General features: G+C 43.6%; 1 protein-coding gene across 1 annotated transcript in view; it reads right to left on the reverse strand.

The window, feature by feature from the left end:
• Nucleotides 1-11,174: 11,174 nt before the first annotated feature.
• The window catches only part of GABRR2 (gamma-aminobutyric acid type A receptor subunit rho2), a 44,446-nt gene continuing 40,289 nt past the window's right edge, over nt 11,175-15,331 (reverse strand). The window contains exons 8-9 of the mRNA XM_049875441.1: nt 14,807-15,003; nt 11,175-11,591 (exon numbers count right to left, since the gene is read on the reverse strand). Coding sequence (XP_049731398.1) covers nt 11,280-11,591; nt 14,807-15,003 — 509 coding nt within the window. The 3' untranslated portion in view covers nt 11,175-11,279. The remainder of the gene's footprint in view (nt 11,592-14,806; nt 15,004-15,331) is intronic.

Consider the following 15,331-nt stretch of genomic DNA (forward strand, 5'->3'; position numbering starts at 1 on the left):
TGGGTGTGCATATGTCTAATCTTATAATAACAGTAATTTTTAAATTGAGAAGAAAAGAAATGTGTTGTCTATCCTCATCTGCCCTGCCCATCATGCAAGGTGACTCTTCTTGGTTATCCATAGTTTTTCACACAAATGTGTGATTTAGCCTTGTCTTGCTCTCTCACAGGAAACCTGGTGGTACAGTGGTTAAAGTGTTTGGCTGCTAACCAAAAGGTCAGCGGTTCTAACCCACCAGCTCCTCCTCAGGAAAAAAATGTGGCAGTCCGTCTCCATGAGGATTACAGCCTTTGAAGCCCTATGGGACAGTTCTACTTTGTCCTAAAGGGCCACTACCGGTCAGAATCGACTCGACAGCAATGGGTTTTGCCCTCTCAAATCTAGTAATCAGGCCCCATTAGAGTGTAGGGAACCAGGCCAGCTCACCTCTGGAGAGGGCAGCGTGGGGGCGGGGAGTGGTTACAACGGACAGGCGAGCAGCTTGTGGGAGCGGGGATTTGGGCTTTCCAAAGTCTATCCCAAGGAGAATTGCCATGAATTTGCTGACCCAATCTGTGCGTCCCAAAGTTGGAAGAGTTTGGGGAAAAGGAAAAAATCCTGCACCTTTCCAGAATAAACAATGGCAGGGATTCAGTGCCCTGGTTCTATTTCTGGGCACAGAAACGTTCTACATCTCTTTGAGCTCAGTTGTAACAGAAGTTCCTGGCATCAACACAGTGCTTTAGAAAGACCCATTTACCTCTCACTTGTCTGTCTGCTTCACACCTTCTTCACACCTGAGATAAGTACAAGGTTTCTAAGAGAGAGGGAGGAAGGGAGAGAAGTCAGGGCTAAACGTTTGTCCTCATATCTGAGCATCTAACAATTCTCAGCTGGTGCTTCATGAAAACAAGTGGGTGTGTTCTTGGTGGTGTGACAGAAACTGCTCTTTACTATGTTTTTCCCTTTCTTCCAGAATTCTCCCCCTCCTTCTCCTCCCTCTTGTTCTTCTCTTCCTCCTTTCTCCCCTCACCCTCTTGCTCTCCTCTCCTCCTCCTTCCACCTTCTCCCCTTCCTCTTTCTCCCTCTTCTCTTCCCCTCTCCTCTCCCTCCCTCCTTTCTCACCTTCTTTTACTTCACATTTCTTTGTGCCAGGCTCTATTCTGAGTGCTTTAACTCACTTAACCCTCACATCTGCCTTAAGAGGCCAGAATTACCTTCTCTTTTTTCAGATGGGAAACTAAAACTCAGGTTAAGTAAACTACTCAAGATCACACAGGTAGTAAAGTACATTCTCAACCTCCAGGCCCCTGCCTCCACATTGAACATGTAAGTGACATGGTGTAAGTAGAGCACCTAGCACAATGTCTGGCACAGGTAGACACTTATAAAGAGTAGCAGTTCATTCATTTCTTCCATAAATATCTACTGTGTGCCGGGCACTATTTTAGACTCTGAGACACAGCAATTAAGAAAACAGACAAAAATCCTTGCCCTCGTGAAACTTACATTCTAGGGCTTATTACATCTCTGGTGGTTATTAACCTGCTGCTGTAGCTTTCACCCATATGCACTCTTTCTGGGCACAAAAAAAAAAAACCTGTTGTTGTCAAGCCGATTCTGACTCATAGCGACCCTATAGGGGCAGATGAAAAAGGTTTGTGGCCACGCTCTACTCTACAGTCCTTCAAATGCCACATAATTTATAGCCAGCAGAGCGGAAACTTAGGGGGGAGTTGGAGGTATGGTGACCACAGATGCCAGCTGCCTACTTTCCTGCTGGAGGCAGAGCGGTCTGTTCTCCTAGGGAAAAGGAAAGGAAGAAGAAGCAGGAGAAGGCTGGAGGCCACAGATGGCTGGCAACCAGGGGGTTAGGACATGGGGTTGGAAACTTCCTCAAAGCAGCTTGGGCAAATCCACACATAGCCAGAGCAGAAAGCTGCAAGTGGCTGGTGGTGGTTTGTCTGTCCCTTCTCCCATCCCTACTCCATCAGGAAACAGGTACCTTCTGGACTGATCTGAGGAGTGCAGAGAGGAGAAGGCTGAAATTTCCCTTCATCTCTGTCTCAAAACCCACAGCCATTTCAGGAAACGATGAAAAGTAAAACGGTCAGAAGTCCTAGTTCGGGTCCTGGCCCTGTAACCGCCATCTTTGCCTATTATCTCCTCTGTGAAACCCTACTTTGCCAAGTTCTTAGAAGGATTAAAACACTATCTACCTGAAAAAGCACCTGCACACAATAAGGCTAAGTGTGCCTTATTGGGCTGGTTGGTTTGTCCAAGACCAGAATGAATAAATTGTTGGGAAAAGAGGAAAGTGGGTTTCTTCCCTCCTCACTCCTTCCCCACCTTGTGGCTGGGTCCACTCCTGGTCCCCACACACTCTGCTCATTTCTCTTCTCCCACCTCCTACCCCACCCCCAGAGTAGACCCTGAAGCACCCTCAGAGAGACCCTTGGGTTCTAGGTAACACAGTTTGCAAACCATATCCAGACAATACTCTCTCAGAAAAATTTATTTCAGACCTCATACCAGCCTTAAAAAAAAAAAAAGTTAATGTTATTTTAAAATAAAAAAAAATGTGGGAACCACAATAAAATCAGAAACTCTGGGTGTAGGTCTCAGGTACTGATATTTTTCCAAAGTTCCCCCAAACCAAAAAACTCATTGCCATCAAGTCAATTCCGACTCATAGTGACCCTGTAGGACAGAGAAGAACTGCCCCATAGGATTTCCAAGGCTGTAATCTTTACATAAGTAGACTTCTCCATCTTTTTTCCATGGAGCAGCTGGTGGGTTCGAACTGCCGACCTTTTTGGTTAGCCACCCAGCGCTTAACCACTGCGCCACAAGGGCTCCTTAAAAGCTCCCCAGGTGACTGTAATTGTGCAGCCAGGCCTGGTAACCACTGATCTAGAAGAATAACCACAACATAAAGACAGTGCTTCAATGAACAAATGCAAAAAAACTTTGGGAACAAAGATGAGGTAATAAATTTGGCTCTGGGAAGGGAGAAGATGTCAGGACAAGCTTCAGAGGGGAAGTGACATTTGAGCTTAGCTTTAAAGGGTGAGCAGGAGCCTCTAGGACCTCACTATTTAAAGCATCACCTGTGGACCAGCAGCACCAATGTCTCCTGGATGCTTGTTAAAAATGCATAGTCTTAGGCCCCACCCCAAACGTACTGAATTGAAATTCGCATTTTAACAAGATCCCTGGATTATTCATATGTACATTAAAGTTTGGGACGCACCGGACTAAGTGGACAAGGTGGAGAAAAGCATGCACCACCATTAACCTGACCAGTTTAGAATGAACAACGGTTTACTGCAACCAAGGTTTATATTTCAATTTATCTTTTAAAATAAATTCAAGACTAATGTTCTCGATGGCTGGCCCAAATGTATCTCATAATGATATCTAATGGTCTGAGGGTCAGGATTAAGTGTTTTATCCTAATCTGCTAATGGAGACTGTTTTTATGTTCAGGTGCTTACTCTCTCCCATGGTTCTGGGGGTTGGACTGGCTGAGACTAGGAAAATAGTGCCTATAGCAATTAGTGGGTTTTTATAACAATTAGTTTTAAATTGCTGAATGATCTCTCAGAGCTGGTGCTGGAAACTGCAATGGCCAATAGAAACTGTTCATTAGCACCCCTACTCAAGCACTGCCCATGAAGCCCTGGTGGCGTAGCGGTTAAGTGCTATGGCTGCTATCAAAAGGTTAGCAGTTTGAATCCAGCAGGCACTCCTTGGAACCTCTATGCAGCAGTTCTACCCTGTTCTGTAGGGTCACTGTGAGTTGGAATCGACTCTACAGCAACAATTTGGCTTGGTTGTTTTTTCAAGTGGTGCCCAAGGCACATGCCTACCTGCCATACCTTCGTTATGCCTCTGAGGAGCCTCCTGGCCTGGGACTTAGATCTCCCGCCCACTCACCTTCAGACACATGAAGACCACGCAGCCTTCCTTGTCATTACAATTTTAACTTATTTCACATTTTGTGGAGATGGTGGGGGTAGGGAAGTTTGCAGCTTCCAGTCAAGTGTTAATCCCCCAGGTCACAGCCGTCCTTCCTTTTGCAATGAAGTGAAGAAGAAGAGATCTCAAATGGCATATGTGTGGGGTGGTGGGTGACTATGAATTCTACCTGTGCATTCATTAAATGAATAGTACCACCGAAACAGCATATGTGGTGGGAAACCCATAACACTCCTGCCCTGGCTATCCTGATACCTGCATGTCCCACACTGCCAGCTGCCAGCTCCAAGAGGCTCACTGAATTTTCCAGTTTAACTTCAAGTTTCCACCTGAATGTAGAGGTAACTTCCTGCCAATGTGTGTCAGTACAAACCAGACCAGTTTGGGTTTTCTTTCTACACTTTCCAACCCCGTCTCTGTCCATCTAAATAAGGGAATAAATCACATTTTCCCTGAAAATGCTATGAGAAATGAATTGTTTTATCCAAAGCCCACCTACCTAGGTGTGTTGAATACAGTTGTGGAGGACAGCACAGTTTAGTGGGGAAGTAGAAGGAGAAAACTGTTCTTACTTCAAGAGGGTTTACTGAATGTGGAATCACAAGTACAGTGCTTAGCACGATGCCAGGCACACAGAATGCCCTCAATACTTGGCCCTTTGCACAATGTGGTTGCTTTAATGTCTGCTATCTTCTGTGATGGAGCCCTGGTGGCATAATGGTTAAGGGCTCGGCTGCTAACCAAAAGATCAGCAGTTCACATCTACCTTGGAAACCCTATGGGACAGTTCTACTCTGTCCTGTGGGGTCGCTGTGAGTTGGAATGGACTCAATGGCAATGGGTCTCTGTGATGGTTAAGGCACTGACTGCACTATCTCCTAGTGGTGCCCACCTTATGTGTATGGGGACTGAGAAGGATGGAGGGAGCTGGCCCAAGTCCTCAAGACTGCTGTGTCCCAAGCTCTGGCCCACAGACCTGGAGTTGGGGATATAAATGCTGTTCTTGGACCACTCCCCCAAATTCTGATGCAATATTTTAGGGGAACCATTAAGACCACAACCCTTCATCTAAACTAGGTGTGCCACAGTGTTATTTTTAAATCTCCAAGAGACTAAGCATCTATAATAGTTTTCCCACAATAAACAGCACTAATCCTCTGGTCTACCTGGGTGCTAATTCCCACATGTCTTCCCATCTACTCACTTGGCAATTATTGCCCCGACTTTGTATACTTTATTTAAAATGTTCCCTCAGAGTGATCAGCCACCTTGTATTCACCACGTCTGTTCACAGTCTTTACCCTTCTCAATTTTTTAAATAATTTACATTTTGTTGTTGTTGAAAGTATACACAGAACATACACCAATTCAACAATTTCTGCACGTACAGTTCAGTGACATTGATTACATTCTTCAAGTTGTGCAACCATTCTCACCCTCTTTTTCAGAATTGTTCCTCCCTAGTGAGTTTATGTTAATAAAAAATAAAAATATATATATATTTTTATATAAAATATAAACTCACTGCCCTCAAGCTTCCTATCTAATCTTTTGAGTTGCTGTAGTCAATTTTACCCCATCTAGATAGTTCTTTAAAAGAGCACAGTGCTCAAGGCAGACATTCTTTACTACTTAGGCAAAACTATTTTTTGGTTTAAAGAAGACTTCAGGGAATATTTTTGGTTTAAGGTTTAAAGATTATCTCAGGAAAATAGTTTCTGGGGTTCATTCAGCCACAATGAATCCAGAAAGTCTGGATTCCATTCTTTCTCAAATTTTATGGGCATTATTTGTCCCACCCTCCCCCATTTGAGTGCCTTCCTTCTCCTCGTTTCTATGACATGAATCTCCTGGTTCTCCTTCTATTTCTCTGATCAGTCCCTCTCCTCCCACCTAAGTATATAATCCCAAACTCTTGTTCACAGACATCCTCTCTTCTGGTTTCCTCCTTCAGGAGGACAGCAGTCCCAAATCTTTATCTCCCAGCTCCAGCTCAGCTTTTACAACTTTTTTTTTTTTTTTTTACATCTCCACTTGCTTGTCACATCCAAACTTATCAGAAATTTCTTTTGGCTTCCCAGTCTCTGTTAATGTTAACACAATGGCTGTGGTTCTCGCACATAACTGAACTTAATTGAACTTTCTCCATTATTTTTATCACTATTTTCCTGCCTAAATTTTTTCAAACTAAGCAGCTTTCATTTTTTTTAATTCATGGTCTCCGTTCTGCAGACATTTACAAAAAGATTGAACCGAATAAAAGTGTTCTGGAAGGGTTCTAACTTTCTAAACTTCAGCAGAGCACAGAACTCAGATCACCTTTGATACCCATGGCCCAGACCAGTCCAGTCAAATTTCTTCCCCAGTTTTAATCTAAATAGAGCCAACCTAGAAGAACTCTTGACACCAAAGTTATGGAACTAGAAGAATGTGGACCCAGGGCTGCTATAGGTGCCCTCACCAACAGGTGGAAAAACCTGTCTGCAGTGGATAAGAATGAAGACAGGCAGATGATGGCTAGAGAAATGATCCTGGAGGTACTGAGTCTTGATTCCAAATCCTTAAGTCCCCAAGCTTCTCTGCTTCCTAAATTCTCCTTGCATATTATGAGTCCCTACAGTATCCTTCCAACAAATCCCCCTTTTTATTTGGATTTCTGTCACTAGCAACTAAATTGTTTTGAAAATGCATCAGTTTATATTCTGTTGGCAAATTAATCAATTTTCCAAAAGATTATTACTTCCCTGCTCAAAACCCCTCTTGTCCCACCACACTTCCCCAACCTTATCCCTTTGATCCATTCGGTAGAGTTTGTTTACTGCTTCCTGAACATAACCCAAGCTTGCCTTCTGCTGTGTTATGATCCTCTCCCTCCTTTTTCACTAGCTGAACTTATATCTATCCATTTTTCAGAACTCAGCGTATCCAGCACATACGCCTCAAATTCTGTGATCGCTCCTTCCTTTGAAGCACTCCCACTACTGTATAAGCTTTTTGGTGACTGAAAGGTGTTTCTCACTGATTTCTGTATCTGCAGCCACCCCTTGTCCACTCCAGTACAGGGCCTTGAACAGAAGTGCTTGATAAGTGTTGGCTCTTTGGTGTCAATAAATAAGTCCCATTACCAATTTCTGTATAATACTTATTCCTTTTATTCTAATACGCATATTTTTTTCAAAATTTAATATTGGTGATCTAGTAATCACTGGCATGTCTTAGTTTAATTAGCAGCATTTTTTCTATTTCTTAAACCTGTTGCCATTGAGTAAATAAGGGTGCATTTTACAATTGAAGGTGTCTTAGATTCAGTGAAATAAGTATCATTCAAGTATTATGTTTGCTCCTCTGTCACCCTGTGTCTAGGGTGAGTCATTCCACATTCTCAGCATTTCCTTAGTTCCTGTTTTCCACTCCTCCTGTTGTCTCATCTTTACCTGCTGTAATTTTCTACTTTTCAAAGTAGAGTTAGGCCATTATACTGCAATAAGGTGGTGCTAACTACAAGGTGTCATTATATCATGGCTCCCACATGATAAAATACTATTTATGATTCTAAATATGTTTGCTATAGAATCAGCTCCAGTTAAATTTATAAACTAGCAAATATATATATATATATTTTTTTATGTTGTGAACAGGCAACCATGTTCTATGAGCCACAATTTAGGAAGACAATGTAGTCAGAAGCAGAGTAGTGTTGAAATAAAATAAGACTTATAACCACAGCAGTGACATTATAATTATCGTTCATTGAATACCACTTTGGCCTAAGGGAGTCTCTAGAGATTAAAGGTTTTAAACATGTCAGATGCCCTGTACCAACTAATTATCTCTGTTTATGCACTTCCATTCTTTATTTGCCTATGAGGCCGGGAAATCCAGTGGTCTTAGACCAGGCAACTTCACGCAGGGGAAGCTGTTTTCCTTAGAACTGGCATGGTGGGGACCTACCAGATAGTCCTGTGTGCTCTGGCTATAACCCCTGGTGTTGTGGAAAGAACTGGTCTCTTGCCTCCTCCTCCCACAGCCTCGGCTCCAGCCAAAACAAACGACTTGCCTCACAACTCCTACAACCTCTAATCTCAAACTTTTTTGCCTTTCTCCATGCCTTCGTTTAAGCTGATCTCTTCATCTACTGCAGTGCTGTTCAATAGAACATCCAAGATGGTGGAAACACGCTGCATAACTGCATTGTCCACTATGGTTAGCCACTAAACCACCTGTGGCTATTGAGTACTTGAAATGTAGCTAGTGCAATTGAAGAACTAAGTTTTAAATTTTATTTAATTAAAATTTAAATAGACACATGTGACTGGTGGCTACCATACTGGACAGCACAGATCTAGCATGTTCTTCACCCCATTTCGTCTTGTCTGAATCCCTGACCTTCAAAGGGCAGCTCCGAGGCCATTTTCTCCATGAGACCCAGTCAGTGGGAATCATTCTCTCCTTCCTCAGATGTCCCATCACGCTATGAACCATTAAGACCGTTATACTGCAATAAGGCAGTGTTAGCTACAATGGTTTCCACATAATAAAACCTTATTTACAATTCTAAGTAGGTTTGCTATAAAATTAACTCCAGTTAAATTTGCCACTTACCATGTTTTAACTTGTATTATAGGTATTTTTATGTTATGCCCTCTGCTAGTCCCATCTCTGAGAGCTGTGGAGTTCCTGGGTGGTGCAAATGTTTAAGTGCTGGGCTACTAACTGAAAGGTTGATGGTTTGAATCCACTCAGAGGTACCTCAGAAGAAAGGCCTGGCAATCTACTTCTGAAAGAGCACAACCATTGAAACCCTATGGAACACAGTTCTAGTCTGAAACACACAGGGTTGTGATGCGTTGGAATCACCTCGACAGCAACTGGTTACTGGTTGAGAGCTGTGATCATTTCTTATTCTTAATTTGCACTCCAACTATACTTACTACAGTTTCCCCCATGGGAAAGCTTTAAAATGTTTGTTGCACGAATATATAATAACCCAACCCACCCACTGCAATATATAATAGCAATATATATATATATATATATATAACAGCAACTAGCATTAATAATAATGACTTGACAAGGATCGCCCCAGATAATTTATGTCGTAACACTGCTTGAGCCAGCCCATCTGAGAGTTCAGGCCCTTAAATCCCAGCCCCGGTCACACAGCCTCTGGACTGGTGGCCTGGCAGTCACATTCAGAACAGGCCTGGTGGCCAGAGATGATGAGTCTAGCCCTCAACTTGGGTAATGGACTTGCGAAACAAGGATCTGGGATAACCTGGTGAGACAAATTGCATGTACATGAGAACAGAGGAAATGGGTAGAGGACTGACCCAGGAAAAGGAACAGAGAAGCTGTTGTGCATAGAGCAACTGTGGGCCAGTCATAGTGAGAGGGTGAGTGGGAGGATCAGGTAACTACAAGCTCCTGACTTGAAACTCCCCAAGGCTCTGATATCCATGTGTACCCCAGTTCACAGGACCTGAGAGCCCCTGCCCCTGGGAGTTATGAAATGTGGAACTGGCTGCACAGGTCAGAGCTTACTTGATTTCAGGCAGGGTCATACCCACTTTGTTGCTGCATCAAGAAGCCTTCGTGGCACAGTAGTTTAGCATTTGGCTGCTAATAAAAAAAAGTTGGTGGTTGGAATCCTCCAGCTGCTCCATGGGAGAAAGATAGGCAGTCCGCTTCAGTAAAGATTTAGAGCCTTGAAAACCCTATGGGGGCAGCTCTACTCTGTCCTATAGGGTCACTATGAGTTGAAATCAACTCAACACCAATGAGTTTTGGATTACTTCATCACTTGTCTACTCTTGACCAAAGTTAGGACCAGACACTCAGATTCTGGGTAGGAAGGTGATAGAGGCCGGGGGGAATAGAGCAGAATAGCTTCCTTTCGAAAGCAGGGAATCTGAGTGGGCATTCTCTCCCCTTTCCTCAGGAGAAGCCTTCTGTTTCCAAGTACTGTGATTTAAAGAAAGGGCCCTCTTCTCAAAAGCATTTCTATTATACCACCTGAAATTCCGCTAATTAGAGATTCACTTAAGTTAACTAGCAAACATGTAGGACAGAGTTAAAGAAACAGTCATTCACAGCTTAGGGTAGACTGAACAAATCAGATAGATTGCTTTTCTAACTCTGAAATTACTTTCACTAGACGAAAGGGTCATTTGCTTCTGGGAATAAGGGAGAGATCATTCTAAAGTGTGAGACACTTTTAGTTAGAGTCGGTGGGGTGCCTGAGGGTGGGGATGGGGCGCCTGAGGGTGGGGATGGGGCTTGGACACAGGGATTATTGAGGACACTGGTCTTCTGGGGAAGGAGAAGAGCACAGAAGAGGAGATAGGGTGGCACCTGAAACAAATTGCTACAGCAGATTCATGCCCTTTTCCCCCTCAAGACCAAGTGCTTCTATCATTAATTCTTAAGCCCCTACCCATCTCCCCAGTCCTGGACTTGTCCTGCGTGGAGACTCCGGGAGAGGAACACTGAGCTGGCTCCATGAGGGCCTCACAGGAGACTGGAAATACTTTTCTAGGCAGGCCTAGGAGTAAAAGCACCAGCAAACAGAATGGGTCTGTGTGGCAAGTAGGGGTTGAGGAAGGGAGAAAAGCAGAAGTGCCCCTATACCATGTGTGGAGTAAGCCCAAGCTTAGAGAAGTTTTCTGAGAAAAGAGGCTTCTATTTGTTCTGTTCCACAGTACCTAGTGCTGTTTGGATACTCAATATTTACTAAAGGGTTGAGTGGATAGATGAATGAATGATGTCCCCTAATATTGAAAACGATGTGGGTTGCCAGACTCACATAGGCCAAATCATTTGCTATATGATATCCGAGCTTTTTCCCTTCCTAGGTAGGCACTTAATCTAGTTGTGTTCGTTCACAGTTTTTTTATTCCTATTTTGAATCCTAATTTCCTATCTCCTACCCAGAATGCCCCTAGGTTTACCCTTTATTTTCTGCTTCCCCTCTACAACTGAATCCTAGGCTCCATAAGGGTCTCAGAACACCTGGGAGGCATTCGAGGGTTTTTTTTGTTTTAAATAGGAGGGAACCTCTAGTGAACCAGTTCACACACAAGAACTGAAGAAAACGGGCCCAGGGAGGCATGAGGTGTAACACAGAACACAGCATGAACGAGGAGCAGCCCATGAGGTCCAGGCGAAGGGCAGCTGGAGGTTCCAGGCTCCTCTGAGAAAGGGCCTGCTTGGGGGTCCAATAGTTGCTGCCCTGTCTAGCGACGGGAGCACGTTCAACAGGTCTGTAGCTGGTCATGCCTTGTCGTTTTCCGCACCTGTTCCCAGGCACAGCCTCGGAGCCCCTAGGAAAACACTGACCAATAAATTAAATTGAAAAATATGAAGGAGGCAGGGAATATCATCCTGGAGTATTTGTCAATGGCATGAGTGTTCTGGAATATGCAAAGACCCATCTGGCCCTTCAGAAGCCCCTTCTTCCTGGAGGAGTTGGATTCATTGCTCAGGGCCAGGTGGACCACTATTTTGTCTTGCCTTTCTTCTTCTGTCAAAATATGGCTTCTTGGGTACCCGGCCAGGCTGTTGGCCTCAGACTCACTGTAGCTTCCATCCAGCATCATGGTTCTTGAGTGAAGCATTCCACACGTGCATGGGAACTGTGGCAGCAAACACAGGGAGAGGTGTTGGACATGTTTAGGTCTGTGCAGGGGCAGAGGAGGTGGTCTGGTTTGAGAGGGGAGCCCTACTGCGCTCAGAACAACAGAACAGCAGAACTAGGAGGGTCTCCAGAGATCACTTAGTCCAATGATTCTCTGCCCAGGCTCCATATTAGAATCAGGAGCTCTTTAAACTGGCCACACCCAGGCTCCACTACAGACTAATTAATTTAAAGCTCATAGGTGATTCTAATGTGCATCCAGGGTTGGGAATCACTGATCTAGTCTAAATACCTTCAATTACAGAGGCGAAAACTAAAACCCAGAGAGGCTATACGATTCACCTGAGATCACACAGCTAGTCGGTGTCAGAACCAGGACTTTAAACCCACATATTCTAATTCAAAATGCAGGACTTGATCTCTTTGTGCGTGAATGAAAAGAAGATGCCTAGTATATTCTCACAGCTGGACCAATAAGCAATATCACAATAAATGGAGAAAATACCGAAGTTGTCAAGGATTTCATTTTACTTGGATCCACAGTCAAGGCCCATGGAAGCGGCAGTCAAGAAATCAAATGATCCATTGCATTGGTCAAGTTTGCTGCAAAAGACCTCTTTAAAGTGTTAAAGAGCAAAGACGTCACTTTGAGGACTAAGGTGCGACTGACCCAAGCCATGGTATTTTCAATCTCCTCATATGCATGCAGAAGCTGGGCAATGAATAAAGAAGACCAAAGAAAATTGATGCCTTCAAATTATGGTGTTGGCAAAGAATATTGAATATAGCATGAACTGCCAAAAGAATGAACAGGTCTGCTTGGAAGAAGTGAAGCCATCAACTAATAGGTTTTTGTCAAGCAGCCTAGCAAATTGAAGTCAGTCAGACACAGGGTTGGAAGAACAGAAATGTTTATTCACAGTTTGCAAACTGGGGGGCAGGCAGGGTCTCATGACCTAAGGCTGCCAGCTCCCAGATCTGGGGCAGGTTTGCCCTTTTTATAGGAGTGACATACATATGCATGAACAGTGAGGGGAAGATCTCCAGTGTTCTCATGCGTGCGCAGTCTGCGTAATTTTAGTGAATGAGTTTTTGTGCACGGCTCTAAAAATACTGTGCACAGCCCTGAAAAAATGGCAAGGGCTCACTACTGTCACCCCAGGAAGGTCATATAGCAGGGAGATTTGAAGTCAGTGCACCTGTACCTCTGCTTCTTGCCAGGAGAAGACAAGAAACCTGGGGATTTGACAAACCATGGTGAAGTGCTGTAAAAGTTGTAACAAACATGTAGCAAGAATAGATTTTTCTAAAAAACAACTATTATGGGATGGATAATAATCCTTAATAACCCTTTCATGACTGCCTGCTTGAGAAGCACAGCCAGAAGCATGCAGAGGCTTCGTCTCACATACTTTGGGCATGTTATCAGGGGGGACCAGTCTTTGGAGAAGACATCATGCTTGGTAAAGTAGTGGGTCAGTGAAAAAGAGGAAGACTCTCAATGAGATGGATTGATACAGTGGCTGCAAGGATGGGTTCAAGCATAGTAACAATTGTGAGGATGGCACAGGACTGGGCAGTGTTTCATTCTCTTGTACACAGGGTTGCTATGAGTTGGAATGGACTCAACGGCACCTAACAACAACAACATATTCTCCTACCTCATTCTAACACTGAGCCATTTTTTTTTCATTCATGCACAGAGAGGTGGAGTCCCCCAAGTGGAATGAGAATATGTGGATTTAAAGTCCTGCTGTGACACTTCTGGAAGAGTTATGTTTAAGGGCGAAGGAACATGGTGCCCACAATGTATTTTTAAATGGTTTCAAGTACAACAACAAAAATATGTTTATAGGGACAGAGAGCTCACAAAAAAAAATTGCAAAATGTTAACAATGTTGGATCCAGGTGGGGGGTCTACAGATGTTTATTATTCTATTCTTTCTACTGTTTCTGCAAGTATGAAAATGTTTATAACAAGTTAGAAGTTGCAGGGGAAGAGATGGTTTCTCTTGGCTTCTCCCCACAATTTGAATCAGCAGTAGTCCTGCTGGCTCCTGGACTACTCTTGGCTGAAGGTGTGAGGCCTGTTGGACATGGCCACTGGCCTCGGGTTTATTCTTCTCAGCCCTTTGACTTTAATACATTTCTGACCTCGCTCTCAGCCCCTCAGTGCCTCTGTTTAAATATAATCCATTTGAAAATGATCAGTGTACAAACTATTTGAAAATGTAAATAAGTACTCAAATGCTGAAGTTAAAAAGGTTTTAATATAGTTTTAAAAATAAATTCCTAAACCACTCATTAGCGTATTTGGAGACAACATGGAAATACCTGGCAGGCCTAATGTGGCCATTGAAAAGGCAGCATATCTACTTTTTCTAAAATCTAAAACTTCCTTATGCTAAGGGGCTACCAGCCATATAGAAGTGCATAAATGAGGGATATTCATGTCCCCTGATCTCTGTACTTTTTAAGTGAACACTCATTTTGATTAGTGTAATAATTAGCAACAAGTTATTTGCTAACAAGTCAGTATTTTATTTCTCACTGTGGTTTACTAAGAGTCTGCATATGAATGGTATAGAATTTCCCTCTCAGTGCCAAAAGACTGTGTACATTGCCCTGTAGGATCCCCCATTTGCATTCTATCTCATGGTACAGTATACTACAGTATAGTACAGTACAGTATAGACTGCATACTATTTCCAATGACTCTAAAGGCTGAAGTCTGAGGTGGCTGAATTTTCACTGGGCCACAGCCCTGATAGAAAAAGGAGATTTTCATTCAAGAATTCTGGTCATAGAAGCATTTTTCCTAGACATGTTCAGTAATGATAGTGATGTTTTATATATGCCTGGAATTCTACGGTTTTCAAAATAACTTTCACACACATTTCTCAGTTGATCCTTAACAATAACCCCGGAAGGAAGACAGAGTGAGGATTCTGTTATCATCTTTTTTATACAGGAGAAAAGCAAGGCTCACCATAGGTGGCAGAGTTGGGCCTAAGAGCCCAAATCTTTTGTCCAAAGATTCTGCTTTCTGGGATCCTTGTAGCAGAAGCTAGAGCTTGTTCTAAAGCAGGGCCCGCCTCCTTTTGCGTAAACACCTCCTTTTTCTGCATGCATTCTTCCTCTCCCTCCTTCCTCTTTTTCTCCTCCAACCAGTAGCACCAGCTTAGACAAGAAAATGAGTGAAACGCCTCTCACCTTATCCTGCAGCTTCCGCTCCTTCCGCTCCTGCACCGTCGTCAGGTAGTTGACAGCTGCATACTCCAGCACCGAGAGGAACACAAACACGAAGCTGACCCAGAGGTAGATGTCCACGGCCTTGATGTAGGAGACACGGGGCATGGAGGCATTCACACCCGTAATGATGGTGGACATGGTCAGCACCGTGGTGATACCTGCAACGACCCAGTCTCAGTTCAGGCACAGACAACGGTACAGAACTGCCCCCATCTCACGTCACAATTCTACATTCTCCATTCTTATATCTAATGGGAAACTCTCCAGATATTTTTCCACCTATAGGGGTGCAAAGGTCTGCTCTACCAACAACCAGGCCATTCTTTTCTCAGAAAGATGGGCTTGTGTTCTTCCTGGTCAACATGCTACCTGTCTCCTTTCATGTTAAGCATCTTGGGAGACTGGATTCCTATGCCGTGGCTGACAAAACATGCTTCAGACAAAAATCTGCTCAGATGTTGTGATGGTTACTTTTATGTGTCACCT

The sequence above is a fragment of the Elephas maximus genome, chromosome 1 (genome assembly GCF_024166365.1).
Source record: "Elephas maximus indicus isolate mEleMax1 chromosome 1, mEleMax1 primary haplotype, whole genome shotgun sequence".
NCBI lineage: Eukaryota > Metazoa > Chordata > Mammalia > Proboscidea > Elephantidae > Elephas > Elephas maximus.